Below are 26,814 nucleotides of genomic sequence, written 5' to 3' on the forward strand. Positions count from 1 at the left end.
ATATGTCATGAAATTTATTAGCTTAGCATCAGCAGTACAATGCAATACATGATAATATAGAAAGAAAAAAAGAGTAAATCAATTACATTAAGTGTATATACAGTGCCTGTAGAAAGTATTCAAACCACCCCCCCCCACCCCGGAAGTTTTCATGTTTAATTATTTTCAACACTGAATCACAATTGATTTAATTTGGCTTTGTTTTTGACACACTCAAAAGAAAAAGACTCTTTCAAGTCAAAGTGAAAACAGATCTCTACAAAGTGATCTAAATTAATTACAGATATAAAACACAATATAATTGATTGCATAAGTTTTCAGCCCCTTCAAGTCAGTATCTAGTAGTTGCACCTTTGGCAGAATTACAGCCTTGAGTCTGTGTGGATAGGTACCTATCAGTTTTGTACATTTGGACACTGAAATTTTTCCCCATTCTTCTTTACAAAACTGCTCAAGCTCCGTCAGATGGCATGGGGATTGTGAGAGAACAGCTATTTTCAAGTTCAGCCGTAATTTCTCAGTTGGATTGAGGTCTGGACTCTGACTTGGCCACTCCAAGATATTAACTTTGTTGTTATTAAGCTATCCCTGTGTAGATTTGGCTTTATGCCTGGTGTCATTATCTTGCTGGAAAACAAATCTTCTCCCAAGTCGCATTTCTCTGGCAGACTGCATCAGGTTTTCTTCCAGGATTTCCCTGTATTTTGTTGCAATTTATTTTGCCCTCTACCTTAACAAGCCTTCTAGGACCTGCTGCAGTGAAGCATTCCCACAGCATGATGCAGCCATCGCCATGCTTCACGGTAGGGATGGTGCGCTTTTGATGATGTGCAGTGTTTGGCTTATGAAATACATAGTGTTTGGTCTGATCACCAGAAAGCTCACTTTCAGTTTCATCAGACGACAGAACCTTCTCCCAGGTGACTTCAGAGTCCCCACATGCCTTCTGGCAAACTCTAGCTGAGATATCATGTGTGTTTTTTTCAACAGTGGCTTTCTCTTTGCCACTCTCCCATAAAGCTGTGACTGGTGAAGCACCCAGGCAACAGTTGTTGTATGTACAGTCTCTCCCATCTCAGCCACTGAAGCTTGTAACTGCTTCAGAGATGTCGAAGGTCTCTTGGTGGCCTCCCTCACTAGTCCCCTTCTTGCACAATCACTCAGTTTTTGAGGACAACCTGCTCTAGGCAGATTTACAGCTGTGCCATATTCTTTCCATTACTTGATGATTGACTTAACAGTACTCCAAGGGACATTGAGTGACTTGGAAATTTTCTTGTATCCATCTCCTGACTTGTGCTTTACAATAACCTTTTCACAGAGTTGCCTGGAGTGTTCTCTTATCTTCATGTAGTCTTTGCCAGGATACTGAGTCGCCAGCAGTTGGATCTTCCAGATACAGGTGTATTTTTACTACAATCAATTGAAACACCTTGACTGCATACAGGTCACCAAAATCAGATCTCCGTTTAACTAATTATGTGACTTCTAAAGCCAACTGGCTCCAACTGGCTCCACATATTAAAGGGGGTGAATGAAACTTTTAAGGCACATTCATTACCATAAGAGAGAAACTGCAGGCAACTTAGGAAAAACAATAGAGGTTTCCCCCGCCATCTGAAGGTACAGCGTTCCTATGAAACGGTTCGTAAGCTGGAATGTCGTAAAGCGAAGAAGCAATTACCATTTATTTATATGGGAAAATTTTGTGGGCGTTCGCAGACCCAAAAATAACCTATCAAATCATGCCAAATAACACATAAAACCTAAAATAATAGTAACATATAATAAAAGCAGGAATGATATGATAAATACACAGTCTATATAAAGTAGAAATACTTTTCCATAATCATTGCCTGCACTGTTGTCCGTAGCGAAAATCTCATGGAAGCGCCGTCAGCAAAAACGCAGCGCACGCGCTGAAAATCTCACACAAGCGCTGTTGGCAAAAACACTCTCTCCAGTAACTTTTAAGTTATAAAGCTGCCAAATCATACCAAGTAACACATAAAAATATACAACCTATATAAAGTAGAAATAATGTATGTACAGTGTAGTATCACTTACGGGAATCAGGAAGACAGCTTGCTGAGCACACTGATGATGGTGTGTTAAGAGTGAGTCGTCGGAGTTTGGGTGGTGCAGTGGCCCCCACCCTCCGGGCAGCGACCCGATACCAATCCGTGAAGCATGCAGGGGTACAGTGGTAGCCGGGAGGCACACAGCACTTCTTTAAGGAAAAAGCCGAAATAAACTGTCATGGTCCGGATCGGGGTCCCTTTAAATTTACTTTGTTTATGTTATGATCCGGACCGTTGACTCCCTGTTTCCCTTTGGCTCCCTGTTTTCCCGTGTCCCTCAGCCTTGGTGATTGAAGGCAATTTACCCCCGGCTGAACCGGTAGTTTATAGTCTCCGGCTTTCAGCCGTTTGGCGCAAAAGCGTTTGCAAAGTCACCAAGGTACCGTGTGCCAATGTCATCTGGCCGGAGCAAGCCTAGTCTCGGCCCAAAGCGAGTGTCAGTAATTTGTCTTTCCTCAACGGAGCAACCCTGTCAAGTTACCTCGCCTAAGCGAGCCTGCAAAGTTTCCTCATTGAGGTGGGTCCGTCAGTTAACCTGCCGGATGGAATCAAGAACCGCTGTCCACTGTTCCTGGGCTGAGTCGAGAGCTCGCCACTACCCAGAGGCTCCAAATCAAGTCCTGGCTCAGGGGGCATCCAAGTACCGAGTCAAGTCCTGTTCCTGGCAGCATCCAAGTACCGAGTCAAGTCCTGGCCCTGGCGGCATCCAAGTTTCGAGTCAAGTCCTGGCCCTGGCGGTCTGTGTTTCCTGTCCTACCCCACTGTCTGAATCCCTTCTCTGCCCCTCTCGCCTCTGGCCCTCGTCTGTAGCCCTCGCCTGCACCTCGGTCTAGTTCTATCACTGGAGCTAGATAGGTACTGTCTGGTGTTCTTTCGTGTTGATCTTGTCTTGTCCTCGCCTCCGCGGGGTAAGTCAGGCCGTCTTGCCGTTGCCCCGCAGTGGGTCATGAGTCCCGGCCCTATTTCCTGTACCCAAGGAGGCGAACCGACTCTGTGTTCTGTGTATGTTTCCATGGTTCCATGTACCTGCTCTCCCGAGACCGAGGCTCTGTTTTGCCATGTTCCTCCTCTCCCTAGCCCATGTCATGTCCATGCCTGGTTCTGGTGTCCGAGCCCAGGGCACGACCCAGGTACTGGGTCCTTGCCCAGTCTCTGGCTCGAAGTCCATACCGTAGACTCTTCATGTCGCCACTAGTTCTGGGATCCAATTCCAAGTCCTAGCCCAGACCCCTAGTCCCAGCCTAGTCGTAGTCCTGAGTCCTTGTCCAGTTCGCTATTCCTACTTCTGCTTTGCTCTCCTGGTATCAAACGATAAACTCAATTTAATTAACCTCACAAGATGTGTCTTGCATTTGGGTCCACCCTTGCTCCCAATGCCCCACCATTGTGACATAAACAAGCTTATTAACTAGGTGCTGCCCGACACGTAAATGTCGGCCCAGATCAGAGGCGATTGCCAATTGCATCGATCTGGGCCAACAATTGCATATCGGGCGGCACCTAATTAATTAGCATGTGTATTTTGGCTTTTTTCTTAAAGATGTGCTGGGAGCCTCCCGGCTACCGCTGCGTTCTCCGCGAATCAGTATCTGTCCGCGGCCTGGGGGTTGGGGTGGTGGGATACTGGGGTGTCATCTTATCGTCGTCTGTTTCCATTAGGGCAGGCAGCTCATCTTCTTCTATGACTGCCCGCCTCGATGTCGAAGGTTGAGGTTCGTCGTCTCCTGTGGCTGATGTGGAAGGCTTGCTTGACTGCTGAGCCTCGCGTATTTTTCTATCATACACTTCTTTGTAAGCACTCAAACCATCCTGCAAATATCCCCTAAACCTACGTACCCTTTCAAAATTAAAGTCGTACTTTATCATTGCAGCGAAAATCTCACACAGTTGCTTCACTTTCAATTCGCTACTGCATTCGTTTTCAATTGTTATCCTTTCCTCTTCCAATTGCATCAGCTCTTCATCTATCAGTTCTTGGTCAAGAGAAGCCAAAACCTCTTCAACATCATCTTCTTCAGCTTCCACAAGCCAAACTCACGCTCTCCTTACTTCGTTCACCACAATCGAACTGCTTAAGTATGTCTAGGTTTACGCTAGGTGTAACACCCTTACGAGCTCTTTCAGGCTTTTCCGACACCTTAGAACTCATCTTGCAAACGACTGCTCACAGGCATGTGTTTAAGCAATGCCGGCAAGAATGCAGTTCCGAATCCGGGAGAGAGCAGCTGCTCGGGGCGCGTGCTGATTTTTTATCGTGTGTTGATTTTTTTCGTAACAGTGAAAACACCTTTTGTTAGTGAAAACAGGGAATTAATGTAGGTCTTTCGTAACAGTGAGGTTTCGTAAAGTGAACGTTCGAAAAGCGGGGGACACCTGTATTCCAAAAATACTAATGTGAAAATAAGCAAATTGCTCGATGTTTTTTTTATGTTAAAATTCATTTTTTGGTAATTCCAATATTGTTCATGGATAATGCATAAAGTGCAAGAATTGCTGCATAAGAGAGGTTATCCAAACTCCATTCCAAAGGAGGGAGATGTTAAATAGCCAAAGCAGACATGGGGACTATATCTCCCGGGGCAACTGGTGGTGGGGTCTTTCAGAAATCCCTGCTTTTCTAATTCTTTTAAAGAGTGACAGCGTATGAGAGAGTGAGAAGAAGATAGAGTGATATGATATCCTAGAACTGAAAGGCCTGCGGAGATCAGGAGTACTTTTACAGCTGTTGTCAGACAGAATTTAGCGACCACCAGTGTGGCTTTCCGCCTGACAGCGAGAAGGGAATCCTTCAGATGCCTTTATCGAAATAGACACATGAAAGGCAGGAAAGAAAGGAATACTGACCATGTGGAAGCAGCTGGGATTAGTTAGATTGACATCACGGTGAGTGCCGATATGGTGAGTCTGTTCTTGTGCTGTACGTTTTACGTTTCAGAATTTCCGAGTAACAACCTTTCCTTGTTTCCATAAACATTGTCATGATTAACATCTGAAATCCAGTTTAGTGTATTTTGGCCATTTCCACCATGTCCAAAATAGCTTTCCTTTCCAAACTAGACAATAGAATCATAAACACACAGTCCATTGTGATACCTGAGGAGGAATGGATGCATAGCATTGGATAATTGTAACATGGACATTCTAATCTCCATTGCTATCGACAGACATAATTCTGTTTTATTGGATAGCAGACATCAAAGTGTTATAGATACTGAAGTAAGTAAGCATCTGTTACTGTGTACGTGCCAGCTGCATTTGTCTTATAGATAGCAAACAGAGTGTAGCTGGATAAATTGTTCATAAAACCCCTCATCAGTAGTCATTCAGTAGATCACAGAATTTCACTAAAAGTATGATCAATGTGCTTTGGTGAAATTTATAACTCAATGTGCCTCTTAACTATTGTTTTAAAACCTACTTAAGTGACAGAAACAGACATGCAGGATATCAGATAAATTTCAGAATAAAAAATAAAACACGTCTCTCGGGCCAGCCAAATTTGCATATCAGTTTTTTTATTTAGAGATACAGCAAGGTAACAGGCCCTCCCACCCAATGAAACTGCCCTGCCCTGCCCAATACACCCATGCGTCCAATCAACCTACTTGTCTTTGGAACGTGGGATGAAACCAGAGCACAGGCAATTGTGTGAAGAGCGTACAAACTCCTTACAGACTGCAGTGGGAATTGAACTTAGGTTGCAGGCATTTTAATAGCTACTGTACCACTCCTAGTTCCAACTATGGAGAGTAATTCTGGAACTTTCAACCCAAGGGCTCAAGTCCATTGAATCAGATCAAATGTACATTTACTTTAACCCAAAATGATTTGAATTGGGGTAGATTAACATCAGAGATTGGTTCAGAACTTCTGTTAATTAACAAATCTGATGCTGCAAAGAAACTGAAGGATCAATCAGGATTTTGTGGTGGAGACAGTCAGAGCATTAAAAGGCACAAAGACATATATGCTAATGATAATGATGATAACCATAGAAAATGGATACACAGCTTTAGGATGTCATTCAAAATGATCATTAGCAAAATTAATAAATTTAAACCAAGTAATTCATCACTTCCATCTATTCAATCAAAGGAACTCATTCTTTTCTGTGGGCGAGAATAAGATTCCCAGATGCCTCCCAAGTGGCAGGGTCCAGGATATCTCGGAGCAAGTCTTCGGCATTCTTACGTGGGAGGGTGAACAGCCAGAAGTCGTTGTCCACGTAAGTACATATGGGTAGGACGAGTGACAAGGTCCTGCATATGGTGTTCATGGATTTAGGTGCTTAATTTCAAGGGTAGAATCCCTAGGATTATGGTCTCGGGATTGCTACCCATGCCACATGCTCGTGAAGCCAAACTAGGAAGAATATACAGTCTATTACATGGACAAGTAGAAGGGAGGGCATAATATTTTTGGATCATTGGGCTCCAGGGAAGGTGGGTTCTGTACTGACGGGACGGTTTGCACCTGAACTGGAGGGCAACTAATATCCTAGAAGAAGGTTTGTTAATGCTGCACGGCGGGGTTTATATTAGAGTTGCAGGGGAATGGGAACCAGAGTGTCAGAACAGTTAGTGGAGAGGTTATGGAGACAGATGTTGGTAAGACCTCAGAAAGGAATCAAAAGGTTGAACATGGTGCGACTAGTGTCCTGAGCTGTGTATATTTCAAAGCAAGGTGTATCGCAGAAAAGGTGGATGATAGTGCCGAAGATGAGGTAGCTGGTTTATAAACAGAGGCAATGTGTAGGTAAGGAGAGGCTGTTGACATGGAAAAATTGCAGCCAAAATAGGATCAGTTGCAATGTAAAAAGCGGACAAAATTGGAAAGGGTGAATACAGGACTGAAGGTGCAATATTTGAATGCATGCAGTATACAGAATAAGGTAGATGAACTTGTAGCACAGTTGCAGATTGGCAGGTAGGATGTCGAAGGCATCACTGAATCATGGCTGATAGACGGATATAGCTGGGAGCTTAATGCGCAAGGATGCACATTGCATCGAAAGGACAGGCAGGAAGGCAGAGGACGGCGTTGTTTTGTTGGTAAAAAATGAAATTGAATCATTAGAAAGAGGTGACACAAGGTTGGAAGGTGTTGAATCTTTGTGGATAGAGCTAAGGAACTGTAAAGTCAAAAAGACCCTGATGGGAGTTGTATACAGACCCCCAAACAGTAGTAATGTTGTGGTCTACAAATTACAATGGGAGATTGAAAATGCATGCCAAAAGGGCAATGTTACAACAGTCATGGGGGATTTCAATATGGAGGTATATTGGGAAAATCAGGTTGGTGATGGATTGCAGGGGGGGGTGGGGGATTTCTAGAGTACCTTCGAGATGGCTTTTTAGAGCAGCTCATGGTTGGGTCCACTAGGAGATAAGCTATTCTGGATTGGGTGTTGTGCAATGAACTAGAATTGATTACAGAGCTCAAGGTAGAAGAACCCTATGGGGCAAGTGGTCATCATATGATCAAATTTACCCTGAAGTTTGAGAAGAAGTTAAAGTCAGATGTACCAGTATTACAGTGGAGTAAAAGGAATTACAGAGGCATAAGAGAAGATTGGAAAAGAACACAAGGACACTGATAGGGATGATGGCAGAGCAGCAATGGCTGGAAATTCTGGAAGCAATTTGTAAGACACAAGATATATACATCCTAAATAGAAAGAAGTATCCTTAAGGCAAGGTGACACAACCGTGCCTAACAAGACAAGTCAAAGCCAACAGAAAAACCAAAAAGACAGTATATAATACAGCAAAAATTAGTGGGAAGTTAAAGTAGAGGGAAGCTTTCAAAAACCAACAGAAGTCATTAATAAGTTAAAGATGGAATACAACAGTAAGCTAGCCAGTAATATTAAAAAAGATTCCAAACATTGCTTCAGGTACATAATGTAAAAGAGAAGCGAGAGTGGATATTGCACCATTGGAAAATGATGCTGGAGTAGTTGGAGCGGGGCAAGGAAATGGTGGTAGAACTGAGCAAGTATTTTGCATCAGTCTTCACTATGGAAGACAGTGGCACTATGGTGGAAGCTTTAGGTGTCAGGGGCCATGAAGTGTGTGAAGTTACCATTACTAGAGGGAAGATTCTTGGGAAACTGAAAGGTTTGAAGGTAGATAAGTCACCTGGACCAGATGGTGTACATCTCAGGGTTCTGATAGAGATGATTGAAGAGATTGCATTAGTAAAGTTCTTTCAAGAATCACCAGATTCTGGAATGGTTCCAGAAAAGTGGAAAATTGCAAATGACACTCCACTCTTCAAAAAGGGGAAAGAGGCAGAAGAAAGGAAACTACAGGCTAGTTAGCCTGACCTCAGTGGTTGAAAAGATGTTGGAGTCGATTTTTAAGGATGAGGTCTCAGGAAACTTGGAGGGTCATGATAAAATAGACCATAGTCAGCAGGGTTTCCTCAAGGGAAAATCTTGCCTGACAAATCTGTGGAACTATTTGAAGAAATGACAAGCAGGCTAGACAAAGGAGAATCAGTTGATGTTGTGAACTTGAATTTTCAGAAGGCAAGGTGCTACACATGAGGCTGCTTAACAAACTAAGAACCCATGGTATTTCAGATTCTAGCATGGACAATGCAGTGGCTGATTAATAGGAGGCAAAGAGTGGGAATAAAGGGAGCCTTTTCTGGTTGGCTGCTGGAGACTAATGGTATTCTACAGCAGTCTGTGTTGGGACTGATGCTTTTTATGTTATATGTCAATGATTTGGATGATGGAAATGATTTTGCAAAGTTTACAGATGATATGAAGATAGTTGGAGGGGCAGGTGGTTTTAAGGAAGTAGTGAGACAAAGAGCGGAAATAAATGGAGTGTTTTTTGGTCAGGAAGTGTATGGTCATGCACTTTGGTTGAAGAAATAAAAGCATATACTATTTTCTAAATGGAGAGAAAATACAAAAAAAACTGAGGTTCAAAGAGACTTGGGTGTCCTTGTACAGGACTCCCTAAAGGTGAACTTGCAGGTTGAGTGTGTGGTGAGGAAGGTAAATGCCATGATAGCATTCATTTTAAGAGGACTTGAATATAATAGCAAAAGTATAACATTAAGACTTTATAAAGCATTGGTGAGGCCTCACTTGGAGTATTGTGAGCAGTGTTGGGCCCCTTATCATAGAAAGGATGTGCTGAAATTGGAGAGGGTTCAAAGGAGGTTCACGAAAATGATTCTTGTATTGAGTGGTGTCATGAAGAGAGTTTGGTGGCTCTGGGCCCGTATTCACTAGAACTCAGATGAATGAGGGATGACCTTATTGAATCATAAAACGACTTGATAGAGTGGATATGGAGATGATGTTTCTTATGATGGGAGAGTCTAAGACCAGAGGACACAGCCTCAGAACAGAGCAGCATTCTTTTAGACTGGAGATGAGGAGGAATTTCCTTAGCCAGAGAGTGGTGAATCTGTGGAATTCTTTGCCACAGGCAGCTGTAGAGACTAAGCCTTTATGCATAATTAAGTCAGAAGTTAATAGATTCTTGATTGATCAGGGCATGAAGATAGAAGGTAGGAGATTGGGGCTGAGAGGAAAATTGGATCAGCCATGATGCAATGACGGAGCAGACTTGTTAGGCCAAATGGCCTAATTCTACTCCTATACCTTATGGTCTTATGGTCTTTTCAATTGATTGCCATCTACTTTGCCATAATATTGTTTCACTTACCCTTATTTAAAAAGTATGTGTATCCAATTGTAAACATGTCCAAATGTAAATAAATTTACATTTTCAGAAGAATATAGTTTCACCTAATCTTGGTGTTAGAGCATATTCTGGACTTAGAGTGTATAGCAAAGTACTAAATTTTGCATTAACTTCAATAACCAGTCTTTGGACCTGAACGTGGACTGTAGATTAAAGTTAAAGTGCAGCTCTGGACAATAGGTTCCTTGAGCTGTGAACAACAGTTAATTATAAATATGGACAATGGTGATTATCAAACAAGAGAACATCTACAGTTGCTGGAAATGCAAGCAACAGACACAAAATGCTGGAGGAATACAGCAGGCCAAGCAGCATCTATGGAAAAGAGTAAACTCTCGATGTTTCAGGCTGAGACCCTTCATCAGTGGTAATTAACATTCATTTTGGGTGTTGGGCATATGGTGTGAAGAAGGAGATGTGAAAGCCATATATAATTTAAAGGAAGCACTGTAGATACATTGTAAATATAGAACAGTCTTTTGATTTTTAGCATATAAAATGTCATTTAATATTGGGTCAAACAGGCTGTTTCTTCTGAAAGTGTCTCAATATGAGACTGCTTTGCTGCCGCTGTTACTGTGTGGTAACCGGAATCTCTGGAGCTGAATGCCCCGAAATCCTCGGCTTTGTGTGTTTCAGCGGCCGGGGAGAGGTCGAAGGCACTCGGCAGAGGATGGCGCTCGGGAGGCTGTATCGGAGAGGCTGCTCAGAAGCTCAGAGTTTTCGGACGGATGGACTCGGGGTTGGCTGTGGTCAGCTGCTTCCAAGGTATCGGCAAGTTGACGGTGCCTGGAGGTTTATGGCAGGGAGTTTCTCCCTTTTGCCGCCTGCTATCGGGGACTCAGGAGTCGATCGACTCGGGACTTTGAGACTTTTTTTTACTGTGCCTACGGTCTGTTCTTTATCAAATTATGGTATTGCTTTGCACTGCTGTAACTATATGTTATAATTATGTGGTTCTGTCAGTGTTAGTCTTTGGTCTGTCTTGTTTTCTGTGATATCACTCTGGAGAAACATTGTATCATTTCTTAATGCATGTATGCATTTCTAAATGACAATAAAAGAGGACTGACTGTTCTCATAATCTAATCTAATCTAATATGATGCCTACTAAATTTCCTTTTGTTGAATAAAAGACAACTTCATACCTACCAGCTGTGTCTCTCTGGTGACTTTGTTCACATTACAACAGATGTTATTAATCCTCCTTTTGGATTGTGTAATCTTTGAATTTAGTACTTAGTTTGTCCAGTGATCTGAGTTTTTGAGCAACCTTCTGCAAGTGGCTGAAATTCATGCTGCTTGGCAGAGTAACACATTCTGGGTTTGTTACACGAACAGTCAGTGCCAATTTGACTATATTCAGGAAAATGTACACGGCATTAATAAGATATCTTGCTGAAAATAAGAGCAGATGTTATTTGTTGTATAGATAAACCATAGGTCTCAAACTGTGACATGTTTGTAATCAGAATCAGAATCAAGTTTATTAACACTGGCATGTGACGTGAAATTTGTTAACTTAGCAGCAGCAGTTCAATGCAATACATAATCCAGCAGAGAGAAGGAAAAATATAATAATAAATAAAATAAAACATAATAAATAGACAAGTAAATTAATTATGAATATTGAATAGATTATTTAAAAAATGTGCAAAAACAGAAATTCTGTATATTAAAAAAAGTGAGGTAGTGTCCAAAGCTTCAAAGTCCATCTAGGAATCAGAAGGCAGAGGGGAAGAAGCTGTTCCTGAATCGCTCAGTGTGTGCCTTCAGGCTTCTGTATCTCCTACTTGATGGTAACAGTGAGAAAAGGACATGCCCTGGGTGCTGGAGGTCTTTAATAATGGGCGCTACCTTTCTGAGATACTGCTTCCTAAAGATGTCCTGGGTAATTTGTAGGCTAGTGCCCAAGATGGAGCTGACTAGATTTACAACCTTCTGCAGCTTCTTTTGGTCCGGTGCAGTAGCACCCCTCCCCATACCAGACAGTGATGCAGCCTGTCAGAATGCTCTCCACGGTACAACTACAGAAGTTTTTGAGCGTATTTGTTGACATGGCTAATCGGCATATTCTTAACAGTTCCATTTTTACAAGCTTGTTGAAACAAGAGGTTTTATCATATATGCGAAAAAGAGATCAATGCAGAAAGGACATGCAGCCCAGAGAATGGACTTGGACATACTTTTTTGGGGCGAATGGAAACTGTAATGGGGGGTTTAATTGAACATCTTTAATGGTATAACTACATGCTATCCTTCTGGCTAAATGTGTAAATTAGAACTCCAGAACAATCTCCTCCCCTTTGAAATCCTGCTACCATATTACTCAATTTCATATTTTTCTGCAAATCCAGTGAAGTGACAACAAAAGAGTTGGCACGTAAGGAGAAGGTTAAGAACAGATCTCCTTACTTGGAGTGGAGTTGTCTGTTCACAGTATTCATAATGAACAAGCATGATAGTTAGATAGATAAGTACAGCATTAGCTCTTGATTCATCAGCTCCATGAGACCTTGTAGAAAAGATGTAAGCCATTACAGATATGTGATAATTTGATTTCTTTTTCAAAGATGATCATTTCAGTTGGCAATGTAAAGTCTTGACTAATAAGACTTTTGGAAACAAGCAAGACGAGTTCAGTGGGTACGTAGAATCCTCCTTATACATCTATCATTAAGAAATAATTAATTTTAGAATTGTAACTGACTGTTATGCATAGATTAGAAAAGAAGTGCAGGTTTTCTTGATAATATAAGTGTGAACAGTGAGCAAGCTCATCATACTTCTTGTCCTTGGATTCCGATTAATGCCAAGGACATCTACAGTAACCGTCTCCAAGTCAGTCGTCGTAAATTGGACTGACATAAAAATATGCTTGTATAAAAAGCAGATGAGCAGAAGGGCATGAAAGTTGTACTGTATTAAGTATTTCGTTCTGTTTTAGATTGTTTTGTTAATCCTTTGCGTCACTTAATAGAAACACATAGGTCATGTTCTTTATCAATTATTTTACATGTTGTTTTAGTCATAGTGTTTTAGTCATAGTGTTTTATATATTTTTGTTTCTTTTACCTTGTCACTTATTATACTCTAATAAAAATACCCTGCAGCAACTTAGGAGTGTTCCTTCTCCTTCATTGATCTGAATCCTTGAAAATTCTTATCATTCCCTTTCAAATGGTATTTGTGTAAATTAAAATTAATTTCTTAATAGCCTTTTATTTTCAGTTTCCAAACTTAATAACCCAACAAATTGTTCATTGTGGTGAATTACTACTTGAGTCACAGACTAAACACAGAAACGTTAAACCTGGAGAACTTTAATCATTCTCAATTCAATTGGCTCTCTGGAGAGTAAAGAAAATTATCAATGGATGCCTATTTAATATGTAGAAACTATTATTAAAGGGACTTATTAATGGAAGGTTAATGAATATACTAGAAGAAAGTATTTTCAAATGTCTGGAAAACAACATATATTGATTTTTTAATGGGGTTGAATCTGTAGTGACTCTTCTGGACAATCCAAATAGTCCCATTCACCCCCACTCTTCCATGTTGACTTAAACATGGGCCCTCTTGAACCAACATTTCAACCTTTGAAAACAAATTTCCTTTATTTACTTTTAAACACCCTTATCAAATTATCTTTCAGCTTTCTCTGTTGTAAAGATAAAAACTACCACCCTCACTTTCTTCTTTATCCACTTTGACAAGATCTATAGCCCTACTCTCTTTGTTACATCAAAGATCTCAACTAGGTTGGTGAGCCACAAATTGTTTTGGGAGTCACTTCGCTACTACAAATATTGTCCAGCCCATGCTTCTCCAAATGAGAATTAAAACTGTCCTTGACAAACTTCTCACTTAGAGCATGATGTGCAATCCTCCAGATCACATTTATCTGCAAGAAAGACTGAGAAAATGCACAGCTGGTATAGTGTCCAGTCTTGATCTCTTTGTCTGGATAGGAAGAATTCTATGAGAATCAGGTAGCGTGCCATTTTTCTATGATGTCAAGCTTTCTTTCTGACTATTTTTTCTCCTGTCTAACAACCCAATGAACTTTTCTGCTGCTTTAGTACTTGGAGAAAATGTTTTAGGAAATCAGATAGGATTTCTTCTCATTTCCTTTCTGCTCCAAATCCCATTGGGTTGAGGCTTGGACTGGGTCACAGAGAGATGAGCAAGTAAGCAATGGACCTTTAAAATGGTTGTCATTAAAACCTGGTGGTCACAGAAGGGCAAAAATCCTGGTGGTCACAGAAGGGCAAAAATCTCCACTGGAATTGCCTGTACAGATGCAATTCAGCAGAGTAGTGGTCCAGGTCAAATTTGTCTCTAGAAAAAGAAATCAATTTTCAGATGCATGACAACAAAAAAGTGTCTTGAGTCCAAAATACAGCCCATTGTGATCCCTTTTTTTTTAAACTATTATACAGTTTAACCTTTTCTTTTAATCCCCCTTAGATTTTCCTATATGTTTTCTTAACTTCTCCCTAACTCTTTCCTAAATCTGTTTTTTGTTTGATTTTCTATTATATTTCAAATTTAACATTTGTCCCAAAACTGTTTTTATTTGGGCCTGCTTTCCTTGCCTTCCAGACTAGTTTAGCATTCAAAGCTCTGGCTTTTCTTCAAAAGAAAATACCTCATTGAATGCTTAAAGCACCACTCCAAATCCCACTGAGACTACTTTTCCATTCATAACAACACAGTGATACAACATATCATTCATTTTTCTCCACATTTCCCAAATCACCCATTCTCTCAATTTAATAATTTCACTGTTAAGTACACACAATAACTGAGCATCCACATATCACTGTGGAGAACTCCAAAGATACACAAACTTCTAACTAAAGAAATGGTCTTTCATTTCCGTTCCAAGTAGATTAGATTTTGTCCTTTGACTATGATGTTCTACACTCTCACAGCAGAGGGAACAGCCTCCCAGCCTTTACACACATTTCTGAAAACGACTAACATGGTATCAGTGAAATCATTTCCCATTCTCCAGTAACTCCATTGAATACAAGATTATCACATTGTATACCGTCCTTCATCTCAGGAATCAAACTGATGAATATGCACTGCATTCCAAAGTAGGCATATCCTTCTTTAGCCACAACTTACCATTTGTAGTCTTAGCAATACCCATCACAATTTCAGCAAGAGTTATTTTCATTCATTGAATAAGTAAGTTGGGAAATATATAAAAACGTGATGTACGAGGGGTGATTGATAAGTTCGTGGCCTAAGGTAGGAGTCAATTTCAGAAAACCTAGCACGTTTATTTTTCCTACATTTACAGTACATACTTAGTCCAGCGGTTGTGGAGGATACAGATACCTTCTTTGTAGAAGTCGGCGTCTTCGACCTCCAGAAAGTGGTCCACAGCAGGGATGATTGATAAGTTTGTGGCCTAAGGTAGAAGGAGATGAGGAGAAACTTCAAACTTTCTGCATTTTCACTCAAAGAGTTGAACTGCACGTGCATGTAACAAGATCTGTACAACTCATCTCCTTCTACCTTAGGCCACGAACTTATCAATCACCCCTGCTGCGGACCACTTCTACAAAGAAGGGATCTGTATGCTCCACGACTGCTGGACTAAGTGTGTACATAGAGGAGGGGCCTAAGTTGAAAAATAAATGTGCTAGGTTTTCTAAAATTGACTCTTTCTACCTTAGGCCACAAACTTATCAATCACCCCTCGTATCTGAGTCACAATCTGGAATTCTGTTTTGATTAAGGGAAAAAAGGACATTTTTAAACATTACTAAAGACAGTTATTCTATGGAGGTTCTACCAATTCCTATTGTAAAAATCAACATTTGGATACATAGCAATTGGCCACAGTGCACAAAAATATTAAAACTTTTAGTGGAGATATATGTAAATATTCAAGGAAAGATTGTTCAATGTTCATATGTAATCTCAATATCAACGTGAATTGAAAGAAGCTTCGTATGCGCCTTTTAGTGTTTGGAGCAACTTAGAGAAATCACCTACCGTGGACCCAATTTTCTTTTGTAAAAACGTTATTTATTCAATACACAATAGTTCAGATTAGTTTGTATTAGTTTAGAAATACACAAATTAGTGTTACTACTATCACAGTACAAAAAGAGACTGATAGCACATGAAACAATCCACTTTAGTTGCTGATAGATTTCCTGTTCTGTTCTATGGCAGACACAGGATAAGGTTACTGAGCTAATATTAAGGAAATGGTTGAAAATCAGGTCTAATAGTAAAAAGGACACTTGTGGAGGTGAACATGATTAAATACTCCAGAAACATAATATGCTACAGGGACCATGGAAATGTCATCTGTATAATACTGATCAAGGATAAATAATATAAATTTCACTGCTAGGTTAAAATCATGGACATTTTTGCCTGATTACCTTAGGTAATTGAGATAAATTGCTCAGTACAGCTTGGAGTCGTAGAAATGTTATGGCACAGAAGCATGCCTTACAGCCCTTCTAGTCCATGCCAGCTCCTGGTAGAACAAATCCAAAAATTCCATTACCTTGCTCATTTTCCACAGCCCTAAAATTATTTCTACAAGACAAGAGTCTAACCAACTCCTCCTGACATTTAATAGAATTACCATTTCAGAATCCCCAAGAAACACATCCCAGGGATCACCAGTAACCAGAAATTTAACAGAACAGGCACATAATACATTGCTTAAAAGAAATGATCAAATGCTGGGCAATCTGTGCTAAGTGACCAATGTCACAACTTTGTAGAAATTTGCCATCCTGGCTTTCCAGCTTGTTTCCTTCTCAGTTCTTAAGATGTTTAACATCATTTGAGCCACTATAACTACCTGCTCAGATTTCATCCAATAGCCTCGCAGGAACAGTTCCAGTTCCAGGGTGTCAATATCTCTGAAGATCTGTCCTGGATCCAAAATATTATTGCAACTACAAAGAAGGCATGGCAGCGGTTGTATTTCACTAGGAGTTAGAGGAGATTTGGTATATCGCCAAAAACATTCACAAATTCCTACAGATGTATCATGGAGAGCCTTCTGTCTGCATCACTGTTCGGTATGGGGGGGGGGGGCTACTGCACAAAATTGAAATAAGCTACAGAGAGTTCTAAACTTAGTCGGCTCCATCATGGGCACTAGCTGTAATTCACATTTTTTCTATTATCGTGCATTGCATCATACTGCTGCTGCAAAGACAACAAATTTCACAATATATGCCAGTGATATTAAACCTGATTCTGATTCTTAAACATTTGTTTCTTCTTCCAGTGCTGCACTTTGCCTGAAGGAAATAACAGAGCAGCACTGTAGCAATGCTGCTTGGCTTGTTTCAGTTTGAAGACACAGAATGACACCATTCAGCCCATTGAGTCTATGTGGCTCAAGGAGTAATCTCATCAGTCTTTTATCCCCCCACTTATTTTCCATGGTCTTCAACTGCCTCTGGGTCACCTACTACTCTCCTATCCTAGCGAGAACTAGGACTGCCAACCAGAACATCTTAGGGAAGTGACAGTAAACCCATATGATCAAATTCATCAACAGCACTGGAGTTCAGGATCAAACCCAGGCTGCTGGAACTACGGCAGCAGAGCAAACTGCAATGTCACCTTGTTTCTTCTGTAACATAGGCCAGAGCTACAGCCTCTACCATCCAGAAGGATAAGGATAGCTAGTACATAAGTTCTCCTCAAGATCACAAAACATCCTGATTTCCAATTACAGCGTTATTCCTTCACAGTTATCCAGTCAAACACTGAACTCACTACTTAATAGCACTGTGGAGTACTTAGTGTATGATGGTGCAAGGTTCAAGGGAAGAGCTCACCACTATCACCTCAAGGGTGATTGAAGACGACCCTTAAATGTTGGCCTTGCCAGCAAAATGCACATTCAATATTCGCATAAAAATCTGGCGTATCTTAATTGGTGCTAGCTTTGATCATGTCAACAACTTGTAAGGTAAGTTCCAAGTCAGGGTTCAACCTGAATTTAGCACATATGTGATAAAATAAACTTCATGTAGGCCAATTTCTCAAAATGTTAAATCTGACAATTCCAGGAGTAATAATACAGGTAGATAGTCATGAATATTAGATCATATTGCAATGTTAACTACTGAACTTTATGCACATGATTGTTCAGAGCGCTAAAATCAAAACAGGAAGATCTCAGAAAAAATAATAGAAAAAGAAAAGAGATAGCAGGGTTTGGACAAAAGTACTGTATTGTCGATAGAAATTGTTGAGTTCATTATTCTGATTTATTATAAGACGAGGGTACTTCATTTATCATATAAATTTGTTACTCACTTCCAATGATCTAATTTTTCTACTTATACTTGAGATTCTAAATTTTCATTATCCTGGAAAGAAGAGGCTGTCAAAAAGAAGCACAGACCTGCATTTATACAGCACCCAACTTGAGCCTAAATTCTTCAACTCATATTGTGGAGATTCTCCACAGTAAGCAGCAGGGAAATCTCTGTAATTTCCCGTTCCCAGTTGGAAGACAAGTGCATTTTGCTGCTCAATGATGAACTGCTGATAGAAGTTTCTAGGATGCCACAGGAAACAGTTGAGGCCAGTTCATTGGCTATATTTAAGAGGGAGTTAGATATGGCCCTTGTGGTTAAAGGGATCAGGGGGTATGGAGGGAAGGCTGGTACAGGGTTCTGAGTTGGATGATCAGCTATGATCATACTGAATGGCAGTGCAGGCTCGAAGGGCCGAATGGCCTACTCCTGCACCTATTTTCTATGTTTCTATGGTTCTGAATCCTCTGTGCATGTGCAGAAATCTGGATGTTGCTGCAATCAAATACTGCAGTCAGCTATAGCTTAATGTATGATCTGAATGAAATAACCCACTATATGCTGTCTTTCCCAAGTCTACACCAAAACACAAGTGCATTGATGACTGCCGTGAGGTATGAACCCACAACTTACAAACTCAGACGAGAGCAGGCTACTTACCAAGTGAAGCTGAAAGTGAGAAAATGATGAAAACAAATGAAATCACCATGGGAAAATAATATGGAATTTGACATCATGGAGAAATCGACTAGCATGATGAATAAAAGGGTGAGTTAACTATTTGCAAAGGTCTCTTCCTTTATTTACAATCTAATTGCTTCTGGAAATAGAAGTCAGGATTCACTGCCTAGAAATAATCTAAGTTTTGAATTTTAACTACCCTTAATGATGTAAACAGACGAGTCCAAATATTTAGAATTTAAAATTAGATCTGGCTGCCCTGCTTTCAATGGATTAAAGCTTCACCATGTCAAACATGTGAGGTGGATACGTCTCGATAACCAATTTCAATCTTAATTTGCAACTCAATTATTCATGGGCTATGCAGCTGGAAAACAACTCAGGGGTTGGCATATGGTCTCAATTTCCTTCCTTAAGGAATAGATGATTGGATGTGAGAAGCATTCAAGTTCTAATGAAAGTTTAGTTAGTTAGTGTTTTCTCTGAGATAAAATTCTGCAGCAATAGCAATATAAACTCACCAGCACTGGAACCAAATCTATGAAGGGATAACAGGAGAGCACTTACCTGCCTGATTAGTGACGATGGTGAGAATAGCAAATTGCCTGGGAACCATACTCTCACTGGAGACACCATTCACTGACTCGATCTCAAATGTGTAGTTCATGTGGGCAAGAAAGTCAACGACGGTCACAGATGTATTTGTTAGACCGGTGTTTCGAGGCAGGAAACGCATCCCTCCTCCACAGAGTGAGCATTTCTTAGGGCCTAAGCCACACATCTTACAGATGACGTTGTAGGTGAGGTCCTTTCGTCCCCCTGTGTCGACTGGTGGACTCCACTCCAGGATCAGTGATGAGTCATTAATGTTGAAAATGACGTTACGAGGGGTAGAAGGAGGTCCTGACAAAAAGTAAAGCAGAATATTAAAGCTACTTCACCCCTTCAGTTTCAGGACATCTTCATAAAACTTAAATCAAAACCCAAGAGGTCCATGGGGTCAGGATAGTATAGAACTCCAATTGTATAATAATAGCCAATAAAAGCTGTGGAGCACCTTGTCATCATAAACCTGTAATTAACTCAAAATATTATATTGAAAAGTCAAGACCTTTGGCTCTATGTTATTTCATTGATTGTTTTGCTAGACAACCATTCCTATATTTTTGGATAAAATAACCCACTAATATTGAAGCAATTTTAATATATTATTTTCTTCCATGCCTGCAAAATAAACCTCTGAAAGGTTATAGAGGGCAAGGTGATAGAAGTTAGGTAGAAATATGACGGGAATACATAACTGTCAAGGTGAAGTAAGAACGAGCAAAAGATAAACAGAATATATTAAGCTACTGCCTTTAGAGAAATTTAAATGAGGCAGACAGAACTTTTAACAAAAGCATTTGTCTTCTTTTATACTATGGAGATCATTCAAATCCAGACAAGAATGAAGAGTTTTTCCTTGTTATGCTAATGAACCTAAAATGGAAGGAGCTTGAGTTGTGGGAGTTCAATTCCTTGTGGATATTTATCAAGGGACCACAACATTCCTTCAATTAGGACTAATTGAGGCTAAAAATAACTTTATTCTTAGCTACCTTGATATAATTGTCAAAGTTCAGGAACACTGCTTCTTGGTACCAATTCAATGTCATGCTGTTCTGTTGCTATTTACTTTGATCGAATCGTTTAATATGCAGTGTAAGCCTATGATCTCTGTATGCAAACTATGCTGTAGAACGTAGAACATCACATGAAGATATGACAAAATATCCATTCAATAACAGGATCACAAATCCCACCGACTACAAAATGACAAGACAAGAATGCAGTTCAAAAGAAGAAGTAAATTCATGCTTGACTTTGCTTGAAATAACACGCGTGAAAAAATAATCCTTTCACTCAGGGTAGAAAAATATCAGCAACTTTGTCCTTCAGAATGCATTATTTGGGTATCCATGCAGCACTTTTTTACATTCAGATTGGTTGCAAACTTGGTGACACATTTGAGCCCAAGATGATCCATGTCCACCTCCACATTATTGCTCTGCCCAAGTCTAGAAGGTCAACAAAGCAGTTGCTCAATTTGATTTCAGTCTCACCGATGCAGAGGAGCACTGGAGATACTGAGCAATGCTAGGGATTTCTATGTGAAAGTTTGTCTCAGATGGAAGGACTGTAGGGCCCTGGATGATATTGAGAGGAGGAGGTTTAGGGTCAGTTACTATAATCTCTCCCTTATCATTACACAGGGGAGTGGCTGGGGAAGGAAAGGGATGGGAAAGGATTGATACACAGACCAGAGAGTCACAAGGAGACTCTCTCTGTGGAAAGTGGAGGGGAACTAAAAATGTCGTTGGTGGTGGAATCCCGTTGTAGCTGATTGAAATTGTAAAGAATGGATATGCTGGATGCATAGGCTAATAGAGTGATAGGCGAGGACTAGGAGAGCTCTAATCCAGTTCTGCGCGGCAGGGGAAATGTGGGAAACAAAGGGGTTGCAGGTGAGGGCTTCTTCAGTAACAGTGGAGGGTGGGGAACACTGTTTTCTTAAAAGAGAGGACATCTTGGATGGTCTCTTCTAAAGAACAGATGCAGCAGAGATAGAGAAACTGAGACAAAGGGATAATATGCTTACAAATGACAGCTGTGGAAGTCACTTGTAAGGATATCATTGTGGATTTGGATACATTGTAAGTATACTGTAGATTTGTAGTATATTTCGATGGATAATCTAGGGATGCAAAACATGGTCAGGAGTCATAGGTATCTTTTCTTAAATGTTACTAGGAGGTACATTCTATAATGCATTGTTTTAAATTATATGAAAATTAAAGCAGAAAATACTGGAAATGCCTCTTCAGAGTGGACATAACTTGTAGAGAAGAGGCAGTGAATAAGAATGCAAATACAAAATAAAGCAAATGAACTGCAGATGTTGGAAATCTGGAATTGTAACAGAAAATGCTGAAAGTACCCAACAGGTATGGTAGCATATATGTAAAGTGAAAAAGGGTTAATGTTTCAAGTTAATGACCTCTCATTAGTTACTTCCACACATTGACAATCCTGCAGTTCTGATGAAAGGCCATCAAACTCAAATATAATTATCTCCCTCTGTACATACAGGCTGTCTGACTGGATGGGTATTTCCAGTGCTTTGTGTTTTTAGTTAAGCTAACTAGTCCCGATTTTTGGTGTTTGTATATATTATGCCATCTCATCTCCTTCGCGTTTGTTCAAAGTGTATTAGAAAGTAAACACCTCTGTACCTGTAAAATGGAAAATAATGATTAGCATTTGTGAAAACACACTAGCATTTCCCTCTTCAAAGCAGCTAGACAAATACTACATAGAAAGAATAAATGCATCTGTGGATGTAGTCTTGTCATTTTTGCTTCTCATTTATTAAAAAAATTTGAAATTCTGAGAAAGATGTATCATTAAGTGTATACGATTATTTAATTTCTAATGTACTTGAGTTGTTTCCTACTTTGATTTATCAGTCTGTAGATGGAACTTGAATTAAAAATACAAAGATTAGTTTTCTATGTGTCTATTAAAACTGAGAATTCCCATTGGTGCCTCATTGATTAATAGAGATCACCCCTCCTTATGCAATTGTCTGTACCTTCAAAACTTTAACAGCCTCCACTCTGGGAATGAATTTAATCTCTAATGTTTACCTTTATAAATAAAACACAGGTTTTTGATAAAATCTATGTTTCCATAATCTGTTTGGAAGTGAGCGGGTATTTTAACATCTTTATCTTCTACCGGTTACATCCTTACCATGACATTCCTGCATCTGATGTCCTTCTCCAAAGCCTTTTATTTGCCCCGTATGTTCCTCGTTCAGAAATTTTTATTGATTTTCTTCCCTCCTCCCTCCTGGTTTTTGAAATTACTTTCTTCTAATTTTTCAATGTTCTCTTCATGCTTGCCTGTCTTTAATCGTTATGAACACTAAGACCATTATAGGTTGTTCAATAAAGATGGCAAATGTTGCCTGCTGTAAGCAGCTGTTTTCTCCAGCAGTCAAGAAAACAACATACTGAGAGAATTCAAGGTTCCAAAGTAAACTTGGGCTTCCAACAGAATTAAAATTATTAGGTTAGAAATGTAATTACATTACACCTCCTTAGTAAGTTTTTTTTGTGATTGAAAATTTACTTCAGCCAGAGTGAGATGACCACTGATAGCTGGTTTTACATTATTCTGCATATTTAACCAGGCAGTTTGCATGCTTGATGTGATTTCTATGTCAGTTCCTCGTGGAATAATGCCATTTCCCTGGGTGTCTCCATTTGGAGTGCTTTGAGGAAATTAGATCAGGTTAGCCTGGGAGTGACAAATGACAGGTACTGCTGAGACAATTATGCCATCATTGTGCAGCGTCAGATTGGGACCTTCTGAAATCAGTGTCTTACTTCAGTTCTTTTGTACTCCATTCTCACAACACGGCAACAATCCCAGCCCACTGAACTTGACCATGACCTCTGGATGCCATCACCTGAAAGGATAGGTACCGACAGTTGATCTCCCCCATTACTTCCCACTATCCTGATCACCCTGGTGTCAATCCACCTTGACCATTCTCTGACCTTCCCACCTGGCTCTCAATTCCAGTCTGTGAATGTTTAAGGGGATGACTTCGCCTTTGCCTAATCCCAAATCCTGCAGCAATATGTCAAAATAGATGGCAAAATCTATTAATGAAAGGTTTTGAAGGAAAAACTGGGAAAGTGGAATGGAATGGGATATTCCCTTAGCTGGCCCAGGACTGCCTGGTTGAGTGGTCTCAATCTGTAAGAAGATAATACATTGAAGCAAGCTGCTGCAGTTGATTTTATTCCAGCTAGCACTCAGTTAAGGAGCTACAATGAAAGCAAACTTTTATGAAGCAAAAGCTTACACTAAATACTGCATGAATTAATCTGCTAATCACACCCTGACAAGTGTCCATCTTGTAGGTGAATATCTAGTGGGACTGTTATTTCTCTTGCTCAACAGCTTGCTTCAATAGCTACTGCTCTCACGCGTGGGTTTTTGGATTTTCTAACACTTTGATTTGCATTATAAATATCACTTTTGAAGCACCTAATGAATAAATACAAAATTACACATATCCTGCAGTTCTACAAGGGATCTAAAATATCGAGGGTTAGATTTCAAACATTACTGAGACAAATGTTTTCACAGCCAGGATAGAACTCCTGCAGCCAAACAATTAGCAAACAAGACAGACAACTTTACTTTCCTGAAAGTATTAGAAGCCAGGTTAAATAACAAGACTGAGTCGTATAGTTAGGTCCCACAGAAACAGGCCTTTGGGCCCATCTCACCCATTCCAACCATAGCTACTCCCTTTAGCCTGTATTTCTCCTATATCCCGCCAAGCACTTCATATTCGTGTACCTGACTAAATGTCATTTAAACATAGCAATTTTAACATCCTCTGCTGCATCTCCTGGCTGCTTGATTCATAGCCCCAGGACCCTCTGTGTGAAAAACTTGCCTCTCTGGTTCCCTTTAAGTCTTTCCCTTCTCACCTGAAGCCAACAGCCTTTAGTTTTAGACTCCTCTATCCTGAGAAGAAGACTGCAACCATTCACTGAAGCTGGCTGCAAGTTCATTTCAAAGTGTCATTGAAAAAGTGAGCAGAACAAAACCTTTAAAAGTAAAGCAACACACATCAAAGTTGCTGGTGAACACAGCAGGTCAGGCAGCATCTGTAGGAAGAGGTGCAGTCGACGTTTCAGGCCGAGACCCTTCGTACGTTGACTGCACCTCTTCCTACAGATGCTGCCTGGCCTGCCGCGTTCACCAGCAACTTTGATGTGTGTTGCTTGAATTTCCAGCATCTGCAGAATTCCCGTTGTTTGCTTTAAAAGTGAAAGCAAGTTTATCTTTAGCAAGTTTTAGGAGAGGATGGATAAATAGCACTGCAATGTTATATATCTCTGAGGCTTTCATCCATCAGAATCAGCAAAATGCAATATGTAAATTGAACAACCATTCACACATGAAGGATCAGAACTTATATACAGTATATGAATTTCACAAGGGCAGAAGGTATGTCTTTTTCCCAGATGATAATAAGTCCGGGGAATAAGTTGGTAGATCGTGCAGAGAGTGCTAATGGATTGCATCCCTTCAAAAATAAGCCAGATGAGCTCCTGGTTTAGGCTAAGATTACATGCTGACTGCTGTGACCTGGAGACCTCCTGGTTCTGCCCAAAGAACCTCAGGCCTGACATATTAACAGTGTTTCTCGTTCGACAGATGCTGCCTGGTCTGCTGAACGTTTTGGGCATTTTCTGTTCTTCTTTTAGATTTTCAGTCTCAGCAACACTTTTGATTTTCAAACTGAAGGCTCCTGGACATTCATTTGATAGCCAAACAAAGTCAAAAGGCAAGATACATTTTTTTCTAATGTATCTGAAATACTTCCTTTGCATTGACCAGTCAATTTCATGACCACCTGTAGTTGGGGTAGGCCTGGAGTCTGGGGACCAGTGTGGGAGGGTGGCATTACAAATCAGTGCGAGAATGGAAGCAACACACATAAAAGTTGCTGGTGAACACAGCAGGCCAGGCAGCATCTCTAGGAAGAGGTACAGTCGACGTTTCGGGCCAAGACCCTTCGTCAGGACTAACTGAAAGAAGAGATAGTACGAGATTTGAAAGTGGGAGGGGGAGGGGGAGGGGGAGATCCAAAATGATAGGAGAAGACAGGAGGGGGAGGGATGGAGCCAAGAGCTGGAAAGGTGATTGGCAGAAAGGATATGAGAGGATCGTGGGACTGGAGGCCTAGGGAGAAAGAAAGGAGGAAGGGGGGAAGCCCAGAGGATGGGCAAGGAGTATAGTGAGAGGGACAGAGGGAGAAAAAGGGGAGAGGGTGAGAAATAAATAAATAAGTAACGGATGGGGTACGAAGGATGGGGTTCCTCATGTTTGAGAGAATGGAAACAGGGGCTTGATTGAGCAGCTAGTCCTCTCCAATGTACTTGTTTTAAAACTGATTGTGCAAAGTAGCTTGAATACCTAATTAATACTGAATTCATATATTACAAGAAACACCACTCGGCCACCTGAGAAACCTCCTAGGTTTTCAGATATTGAAAGGTGAGCATTCAGTTGGAGGACTACAAAAATAACCTGCAAAGCTGTTGTGTTCTTCTATCATCTCTACATGGTGCACTTCAAACTGGGGTACTTTTCCATCCAACACGAAGTGTTATGATTCTGCAGGAAGCCACCATCTGTTTATTCGAGTAGAAAATTAATAGACTGCTATGAATGGATTCAGAGTGGACACCCACAGCTGCTTCCAAACTCAGGACAAAAGAAGTAGGTCTTATTTTAATTATTATGAACAGTGAAAGGAGAACTTTGAGAAGAAAATGAATAGTTCATTTTCCATTGTTGGCTGATACATTAGATTTTACATGCTGATGCATGTGAAGACGTGACTGTGGATAAGTTGCAAAATTGTAATCCAAAATTGTGTACATAACTTGATAATGAGCAAAGGCACAGGAGATCAGTTTTAGTCTGATAATAATTGCAATGGTAATTGAAAATAAATGGATTATAAAACAAATTGTGCTTCTTGGATATACTATGCCAAGAGGAGCAATGTGAACCATTCCTGGTGCACTTTAACCTATAAACATAAGAGATTCTCTTTACAGATGCTGAAAATCCACAGCAACACACATAAAATGCTGGATGAACTCAACAGGTCAGGCAGAAGAAGGAAGTGTGGGGAGGGAAAGTAAGACAAGCTAGAAGGTGATAGGTGAAGGCAGGTGGGTGGGAAAGGTAAAGAGCTGGAGAAGAAGGAATCTGATAGGAAAGGACAGTGGATCTTGGGAGAAAGGGAAGTAGGAGGGGACCCAGGAAGAGGTGATGGCAGATGAGGAGAAGTAAAAGGACAGAGTGAGAAATAAAAGAAGGAGGAATGGAGATGGAAAAAGTAAAAAAGGAAAG

The 26,814-nt window shown here is 40.4% G+C and overlaps 1 protein-coding gene across 1 annotated transcript in view; it reads right to left on the bottom strand.

Moving 5' to 3' along the window:
• The window catches only part of epha6 (eph receptor A6), a 729,322-nt gene that overhangs the window by 256,768 nt on the left and 445,740 nt on the right, over positions 1-26,814 (bottom strand). The window contains exon 5 of the mRNA XM_072260500.1: positions 19,387-19,722. Coding sequence (XP_072116601.1) covers positions 19,387-19,722 — 336 coding nt within the window. The remainder of the gene's footprint in view (positions 1-19,386; positions 19,723-26,814) is intronic.

Source organism: Mobula birostris, chromosome 6 (assembly GCF_030028105.1).
Source record: "Mobula birostris isolate sMobBir1 chromosome 6, sMobBir1.hap1, whole genome shotgun sequence".
Classification (NCBI taxonomy): Eukaryota; Metazoa; Chordata; class Chondrichthyes; order Myliobatiformes; family Myliobatidae; genus Mobula; species Mobula birostris.